The sequence below is a fragment of the Rattus norvegicus genome, chromosome 2 (assembly GCF_036323735.1).
Source record: "Rattus norvegicus strain BN/NHsdMcwi chromosome 2, GRCr8, whole genome shotgun sequence".
NCBI classification, from domain to species: Eukaryota; Metazoa; Chordata; class Mammalia; order Rodentia; family Muridae; genus Rattus; species Rattus norvegicus.
This window is the reverse complement of record NC_086020.1, coordinates 175,785,979-175,794,989: the sequence shown is the minus strand read 5'-3', so window position 1 is coordinate 175,794,989 and position 9,011 is coordinate 175,785,979. Positions and strand designations below refer to the sequence as shown.

General features: G+C 50.4%; 1 protein-coding gene across 4 annotated transcripts; it reads left to right on the top strand.

Annotated features, from left to right (window-relative positions):
• Positions 1–474: 474 nt before the first annotated feature.
• Positions 475–8,223, top strand: Hapln2 (hyaluronan and proteoglycan link protein 2). 4 transcript variants are annotated; one of them, XM_008761209.4, is made up of 7 exons: positions 475–625; positions 985–1,040; positions 3,908–4,016; positions 4,228–4,581; positions 4,705–4,821; positions 4,954–5,136; positions 5,524–8,223. In XM_008761209.4, the coding sequence occupies exons 3-7, from the start codon at positions 3,929–3,931 to the stop codon at positions 5,805–5,807; spliced, it is 1,026 nt and encodes a 341-aa protein (XP_008759431.1). In that variant the 5' UTR covers positions 475–625; positions 985–1,040; positions 3,908–3,928; the 3' UTR covers positions 5,808–8,223. The 4 variants fall into 4 exon arrangements, with proteins under 4 accessions (XP_008759431.1, NP_071621.2, XP_006232813.1 ...); NM_022285.2 differs by having other exon boundaries at positions 552–625; positions 3,875–4,016; positions 5,524–5,981; XM_006232751.5 differs by lacking the exon at positions 475–625 and adding an exon at positions 713–800 and having other exon boundaries at positions 3,875–4,016.
• Positions 8,224–9,011: the final 788 nt, after the last annotated feature.

Here is a 9,011-nt window from a genome sequence, read left to right as displayed (position 1 = left end):
TGTTAGGCAAGTGCTCTACCACTGAGCTAAATCCCCAACCCCAAACATACACATCTAAAAGCAACACTCATACATCTAAAATAATAAAATAAAAATAGCGAGAGAACTTCCATAGTCCCTCCTTGCTGAGTCCAATCCCAGACACAGAAACATTTTCATGTGATTTCTTCCTCTCCAGCAGCAACCCTAGCTGCCCCCCCCCCGTGACCTGCAGATGAGGTGGTTCTCCATCACACATCTTTTTATAATCCTGGAGTTTGGAGGGTGCCCCATTTCAGCCTTCTCCTATCCTCTTCCTGGATGTCAGTTTCTGCTCTAAGCCAATCACCCACCCAGGCCTTTTTCCGGTGGTTTGTGCCAGCCTGTCCTGCATCCCACATCCCCAGCTGTTGACATTTCCATGCCATTGCCCAGGGGATGAATAAAGGGCCCCTGTTACCCAACAATAGGGAAGAAGACAAAGACAATGGGAAATTGTGTTTCCAATAGGGTGTGGACAGAAAAGAAAAGGACAGACAGACAGAAAGGGTCAGGGTCCTGAAGCAGCCGGACATCCTGAAAGTCTGATTCCCATCTTGAGAGCCTCTTCCGAAAGGCCATATGTGGCCTGGCACAGAGGGCACAGGTGAGGGCTTTGTGGGGGGAAGGGCAATTCTGCTGTTTGGATGGGGTCCATATGGAAATACAGAGCTGGGTCCCCACCCCTCCTGGCCCAGCACCCTTGTACTTACAGTCGATCTGTCCCTCCCCGGGTCTAAGGACAGGACAAGTAGCAAGGCCCACTCTCCACACTCTTTTAGGTAATTGCCTGGATTGCTTTAGTCTGTTCTCCACCATCCCATTGGAGTCTTGCCCTGGCTCCAGAACATCAAGTGCCATGGATTCAGTCACAGCTGGCTTAGTGCGCTGTGTGAACCTAGGCCTCAGTGCCTTGAACCGCTGGGATCCCTAATGCACCCCCACTGCAACTTCTTCCTTCTGCAGGACAGGAAGCTGCTGAGCACTGCTCCCTTTGCCTCTGAGGAGAGATCATCTTGCAGGTAGGTAGGCTGTTGGTTACCTTGTTTCTTTCTGCAAGGGGTGTAGAAATGTTACATGTGTATTTCTCTGGAAATACAGAACTCTAGATCCATGACCAAGAGCTCAAGCTGGTCCAATCTGGATTCAAATTTCAGCCAATCCTCCTTTCATAGCTCTGTGACTGTCCCTGTGGCATTTATCAATGCCTCCCTGGAGAGCCAGAGGGGCCAGAATAGAAGTATATGGTAAGGTGCCTAAGTCAGACTGGACTTTGAATGTGCCCGTTGTAGTTTGTCCTGGATCGCTCCCCACCCATTTTTATTGCATTTTTTTTTCTTTTTCTCTTTTTCGGAGCTGGGGACCGAACCCAGGGCCTTGCGTTTGCTAGGCAAGCACTCTACCACTGAGCTAAATCCCCAACCCCTTTATTGCATTTTTATTTGTGTTTATGTATGGTGTGCTTGTGCCGTGCTTGCATGAATGGAGTCAAAGGACAAGTTGTGGGAGTTGGTTCTCTCCTTTAAGCATATGGGTTCCTAGGAAATGAACTCAGGTCATCAGGCCTGGTGAGACTCATCTTTATACGCTGAGCTATCTTGGCAGCTCTTACACATAAGGATCACTCTAACTTACCAGGTTGCCCCATATGGACTCCTGTCCCGCACGCTTTTATTTTGAATTGAGAAAGGGTCTCTCTGTGTAGTCCTGGATGTCACAGAACTCTATATAAACCAGGCTGGCCTCAAACTCACAGAGATTCTCCTGCCTTTACCTCCTGAATGCTGGGATTGAAGACATGTGCTACTACGGCATTTTCATTATTGGAATTTTTTTAATTACCTGTGTCTGTGTGTGGGGGTGTCTGCTTATGAAAGTAGGTGCCCCCCAGAGTCCAGAAGAGGGTGCCAAATTCTCTGGAACTGTGACTGGCTTGGCATGGGTGCTGGGCACCAAACTCTGGTGTTTCCAACCCCATTGGAAAGGTGAGGGGTTGTTTGTTTATTTGTTTGGGTTTTATTTGTTTTTTGTTTTTTCTTGTTTGTGTTTGGTCAGTTGGTTTTTTGAGATAGGGCTTCTCTGTATAGCACTAGGATTCTCTCTGTAGACAAGGCTGACTGCCTGCCTCTGCCTCCCAAGTCCTGGGATTAAAGGCATGTGCCACCAACCACCTGGCAGGGAAGTTCTTTTTTTTTTTTTTTTTTTTTTTTTTTTTTTGGTTCTTTTTTTCCGGAGCTGGGGACCGAACCCAGGGCCTTGCGCTTCCTAGGCAAGCGCTCTACCACTGAGCTAAATCCCCAACCCCAGAGAAGTTCTTAATGTAACTGATCTATTTCTTTAGCTACAAGTTTTTAGGCCCCAGTGCATTGGATACTCTTCGAGACCTTTCTTTACTGTCCCTTCTTCCCTAATTGCTTAATGTTTAATTCATAGCACTGCACGCACAGGTTGGCCTTACTCTGCACTCCGTAGCACATACTACCCATCAGGCACTGTTTTGGGTGTTATACAAATACATGATTAATTCAGCTAATTCTTGCAACTGTGAAGTACAGTGTGTTAGTTTTGCTTATTGTTCCTATGTCCAAAATATTCATCAGAAACAGCTTAAAGAAAGATTGGCTTTGGCTCACAATTCCTTGTAGGAATGGTGTAATAGCAGTTCTCACTGGCATGAACCAAGAAGGGAATCCTGGACCTTGACCCATTTCCTCCTTCTCTGTTTCATTTTGTCTGGTGCTCCTGCCATGGAGTGGTGTTGCCCACATTCAGTGGCCCCCTCCCCTGCTAATTCTCTCTGACTACCTCCTCACAGACTGCCCAGAGGTTTGCCTCAAAGTCTACTAAGTAATTCTAAGTCCTCTCCAGTTGGCAATGAGGACTAGCTACCACAGGCAGGATGCTAGATGATTACTTTACTAACCAAGACACTGAGGCTGAGGTCAAGCTACTCCTTTAAGGTTATGCAATTAGTACAATAGAAGAGCCCAGTTTATAAATAAAAACAAGGGGTCATCGGTCCACCAGTTGGTTAAAAAAAAAAAAGTTCAAGGTGATAAGAATAGAAACTACCAAAAATATACAAACAAACAAAAAAAAACTAAAACAACAAAACCAAAACCAAACCAAACCAAAACAAAACAAAACAAAACAAAAAAAGCAAAACAAAACAAAACCAGGGTCCAGTTGGGAGGAGACTCCATAGCCCAGACAGATAGCTGCAGTTTACACTGTTCTTGTAACTTTCTGGCATCATGCAATGTAACTTCTGGAAAACCCTAAGTGACACAGCCTACCCATGCATGTGTATGGGAGTTTAGGCAATAATAAGGGTGTAAGGAAAAAGTTCCTCATTTGCTCCAGGAGACTTCATATGAGACAGACTGGAGATAGGGAAGGTTTTTCCAGAGGTCAGGTCCAATTTGATGTCTCTCAAATGCAGAGTGCCTGGGCTCCAGTACAGAGTCAGGGGTCAGTTAGGGGAGACAGCATTGACCGCAGGGGAGGCTGGATCCTGGAGCCTTGCGGGTGAAGAAGGTTCCACTTTATGAGGGGCATGAGAGGGGGGGGGGGTTTGGGGAGAGTGCCACTCTTTCAAGCAAGAGAAATCTTATTTAATTTAGCTCCCGGGTAGAAGGTGGTGCTGGCATATGAATAGCAAGATTCAAATCCCAATAGAAGGCTGGGAAGTAGCTGGAATGAGGGGTCCCAGAGAGGAGATGCTAAGTCAGGACTTGCTGGCCAAGATGACCTGTCATCAGCCCTTTGGCTTGTTGGCTCGAAGCTGACAAATGCCTCCAGGCATCAAACAGGAAGCCGACCCTCATCTCTGCCCCGCCCCCATCCTTCCCTTTAGTACTAAGGCGTGCCTATCAACTGTGCCCTGCAGACAGTGCTTGCTGACATCACCATGCCAAGCTGGATCCCTCTCCCTGCGTTCTGCTGCCTCCTTCTCCCCTGGGCCTTCACCGTCTTTCACAAAACCCTGGGGAACCCCGGTAAGACCCCAGCCCAGCCCCCAACCAGGACACTGGGGTAGGGGATCAAGGGATGGAGGAATAAAAAGGGCAGCTGTTGAAAGTACCTAGGAAGTGAGCATCAGTGGGGAGAGGTAAGAATGAGCCCGAGGAAAGTCTCTGGGGACTAGGTCTGAGTGGGCACTTGGGGCAGGGAAGATAAGAAGCCTGCCACTGTGGCCCCTCTGCTCAGCCCCCCATCCGGGTCCCCACTACCTCCTGCCCCCCATCCACGAGGTCATTCACTCTCGTCGTGGGGCCACGGCCACACTGCCCTGCGTCCTGGGCACCTCGCCTCCCAGCTACAAAGTACGCTGGAGCAAAGTGGAGCCCGGGGAGCTCCGGGAAACGCTAATCCTCATCACCAACGGACTGCACGCCCGGGACTACGGGCTCCTGGGAGGGCGCGCCAGCTTGCGGAGAGGGCATCGGCTGGACGCCTCCCTGATCATCAAGAACGTGCGTCTGGAAGATGAGGGTCGGTACCGCTGCGAGCTCATCAATGGCATCGAGGACGAGAGCGTGGCACTGACCCTGCGCCTGGAGGGTGAGCTTTTCTGCGCGGGCACTGAGGTTCCCTAGCTGCATGGGGCAGTTCACCTCTGCCAGCCTCCCCTGCCTGCGCTCCCCGCTCTCCCCAGCTACTCTGCCCAAGCTCTCCGCTCCCTAGGTGTGGTGTTTCCGTACCAACCCAGCCGGGGCCGCTACCAGTTCAATTACTTCGAGGCGAAGCGGGCGTGTGAGGAGCAGGACGGACGCCTGGCCACTTACAGCCAACTCTACCAGGGTGAGCGGCGGCCTCCCTTCCGGCTGGCGTCCCCCCGCCCCGCGGCTGCATATAGGCCCGGGCGCTCTTGCGGGGAGCTAGAGTCTGGCTTGCGCCGGTGACTCCTGTCCTCTCCACCCTCTCCTCCGCCAGCGTGGACCGAGGGGCTGGACTGGTGCAACGCCGGTTGGTTGCTCGAGGGCTCCGTGCGCTACCCTGTGCTCAACGCGCGGGCTCCATGCGGCGGCCACGGGCGGCCAGGCATCCGCAGCTACGGGCCCCGCGACCGCAGCCGCGACCGCTACGACGCCTTCTGCTTCACCTCGGCCCTGGCAGGTGAGCCAACTGCTGGCAGGCGGCTCTGCCTTCAGGAAGGGCTGTGCAGTGTCTGGGCCAGGAAAGAGGACTCCCGGGCCGGGAGAAAGGACCCAGGAGGTGGCAGAAGCTCGACTTGTTGGCGGAGCAGGGTCTAGTTTGCTCCCAGTGTCAGGGGCCGGGCCTGGAGGAAGAACGGGGCGGGGCCGGGGGCGGGGCCCAGTGTCAGAAGCCAGGCAGAGAGAAAGGGTGTGGGCGGGGTCTGGTGTCAGGGCGATCGCGTCCTAGACAACCTTCCTCCGCACGGTCCTGGGAGGGGTTCTCGTGTTGTCATTTCTGGAGCTCCGCGGCCAGGTCCCTGTCCCAGGCCAGCTGCTCTGGACGCAGCTCACCCGCTCACATTCCCAGGCCAGGTCTTCTTCGTGCCTGGACGGCTGACGTTGTCCGAAGCCCACGCGGCTTGCCGGCGGCGCGGAGCTGTAGTAGCCAAGGTCGGGCACCTCTACGCCGCCTGGAAGTTCTCGGGGCTGGATCGGTGCGACGGAGGCTGGCTGGCGGACGGCAGCGTTCGCTTCCCCATCACCACGCCGCGGCCGCGCTGCGGGGGTCTCCCTGACCCCGGGGTGCGCAGCTTCGGCTTTCCCCGGCCCCAGCAGGCGGCCTACGGGACCTACTGCTATGCCGAAAAGTAGCAGTGCATTGCCCTGCCACGCGCGACAGAGTGGCGGGTCCCCTCTGGACAGACGAGGGCTGAGCCCCCCTCACCTGCCTTCCCAGGCAGCGAGATGCTCTGGGCTCCTGGGTAAAGGGGCTTCCTGGGCATTAACTGACCAATAAAATAACATGGCACCTTCTTTGTTCGATAAGCTCTAGGGCTTGGAGGCTTTGAAGTACCTGTGCTAGAGGGTCTGGCCCTGGACTCAAAGTACCTACTGCCTACAATCTAAAAAAGAGGCTTTATTCTGTCTATGGCTCGTCCATACACTGGGTTTGTGATTAGAGAGCACCCACAGCACGAAGGACTGAGGAGAGGAAGTCTCAGCAGGCCTGGTCATCTACACGGGAGAACCCAGGCTGCTGTTATGTCTAGCCAGCCACCCAAATTTTCCAGTAGCACTCCAAACATCCAGAACTCTTTGGCCCCTACAAAACAAATATTCAATGGGTCTAAACTCATTTCTAAATGTACTTAGCACTTCCAAGGTCTGCTTTATTTAGTTTGTTAATTTCCTTATTTTGAGGCAAGTTCTCTCAATTTTTCCTTGACCGTCCTGGAACTCCCTGGGCCTTGAATTCACACAGATCAGCCTCCCTCTACCTCCTAAATGCTGGGATCACATCAAAGTCTACAATTAACGATAGTAAATTCTGTGTGAACTGAGAACTCAGCAGCTAAGCTAACTTGATGCTCTCTCAGAGGACCAGGACCACAACCATCTGTAACGCCAATTCCAGGGAATCCAACATCCTTCTCTGACAGGCACCAGGCAGACACACTGGGAGCTTGCATGCTTTAATAAATCCACTCAAGAAAGATACAGACAGCCATTGATAAAGACAATTAAAAGTAAAGGAGTCCTTTACTTTTGACTGTGATCAAGAGTGGCTCTGAGCCCAAGCTCAGGCATACAGCACTTTTAAAGATAGAAACCATGGTCGCATCACTGTTAGAGGAGGGTCCCAGTAAACTTGCAACATTTGTTTTTGGCAGAATATAGTAGTTATTTCATGCACAACATAGCAATTATTTTTGACTTATACCTTCTTCACTTATTGTAAACAATAATTATTTTGGTTAATGCATCTGGATCATGCTCCCATGGGGGAGTCACGGATGTCCCCAATGTGTAGACTGTGGGGAGGGGCAGGGGCTGAGAAGTGTCTAAGCAGACCAAAATGGAGTCTAGACAAGACAGTCTTACCTAGGACACTTCACTCATCCATTTATTTAAGTTACTTTTAAATCGTTGGTTTTTATGAAGAGTAACTATCAGTTAATTAGGCAGAGCCTGCTCACTGGATCCAGGAGGGCAAGGACAAACAGACCCCTGGAGCGTGTGAATTAGGTTGTTGACCATGGATTCCAATGAAACCAATTATGGAACGGGGGACGTTTGGTCTCTTTTATTTATTATTTCTTTTTTCTTCTTTTTCTTTTTTCCGGAGCTAAGGACCAAACCCAGGGCCTTGTGCTTGCTAGGCAAGCGCTCTACCACTGAGCTAAATCCCCAACCCTTATTTATTATTTCTAAGAGCCAACTGTTATTAGGTGTATAGTCAGGCCTGAATTATTTTTTTTTTCTTTTCTTTTTTCTTTTTTTCGGAGCTGGGGACCGAACCCAGGGCCTTGCGGTTGCTAGGCAAGCGCTCTACCACTGAGCTAAATCCCCAACCCCCAGGCCTGAATTATTAAAGAAACCAGGTTAAAAAATATTAAACCTATTGTTTTTAGTTCCAGCAGAGCTAATAAAATCTTGTCCAAGGCCAGTGCTGGGGAACTGTCAGAGTTACCTTGATAGGAAGCATTATGTCTCACATGACTATGAATCCGTAGGGAGAAAGGAACATCATGATCCTTGAAGAGATAAAACTCCAGGAAGTTTCAGGTGCCCTAAGACTTGCTGAGATCTCTGTCCCTTTGTTGGCACTCCAGCCCCTCCCCCCCACAGCCTTCATCTAACTCCATCCCCCACTGTCACCTGCATCTTGATAGCTGAAATGGCCTTGGACAAGTACCTCCAGGAAATAGAGAGGGAAGAATGGTAGCCCTGCAGCTACATTTAACTTCTCCATTTCCATGCTCCCTATATAAACTCCCAAGTGTTTCCTTTCTTCTTCTTTTTAAATTTTATTTTATGAGTACACTGTAGCTGTCTTCAGACATACCAGAAGAGGGCATCAGATCTCATTACATTGTGAGCCACCATGTGGTTGCTGGGAATTGAACTCAGGACCTCTGAAAGAGCAGTCAATGCTCTTAACCACTGAGCCATTTCTCCAGCCTGAGCCATCTCTCCAGCCTGTTTCCTTCTCTTTTCAAAGGCACCCCTTTTCCCTCAGGAGAATGTTTGTCCATTGCTGTTTGAAATAAAAGGTCTTCTCTGGCAAGGTTAGACTGGTCTTTTTTTGCCTCTGTCTCCTTATGGTGCCTCAGGACCACACCTGGCTCTGAATGTCCACTGTTGGATTTCTTAAGCCTTAATATGGGTTCACAGTCCATGTTTCTTCTTCCTCAGGACCCAGGTGACACCCATAGTTCAGTGCTACATGAATGTCTGTAGTTGAGCCTGCTAGGCTGACTGGCCCTGTGGCGGAGTCTCTGTCTTATAGGATTTGAAACTCTCTAGGGGACTCTGACAGAATCAGATAATTGCCTGTCACCTAGGAGAAATAATTGAAAGCCAGAGTAGAGGGCATGGCCAACGGAACAAGCATGCAGGTCCCATGCCAGTCAGGTGGCTGGTACAGGCTTCCCCTGTTCACAGCATCCCCAAATGTCAGTTGGGGAGACATTGAGGGCAGAGTAATTACTATCTGTCTCCCTGTTGCTGGAGATATTTAGGATGTAAATGCAGACTGCAAGATCTGCTGCTGGGTGAGAGAGTTCATCCCCCTGTCATGTGAGACATGAACAGTAATTCATTTTCCCTAGAGATGAGGAAGGTTTCCAGGTCGAGCTAACACAGCCAGAGACAGGAGCAGCAGGCTTCCTGGAAGTATAATTTCCCATGAGTCTTTCTCCCGTAATGAGGCAATTTACGCTGATGGGGTCTGGGTCCCATCCAAGGAAAAGGGAATTACTTGCGCCTGGGGATGTCCTGCCATGCAAGTGAAGTATAACTTAACCCATTTTATTCAAGCTTTCCATTTTTCATAACCAGCTTTTAAAATATACC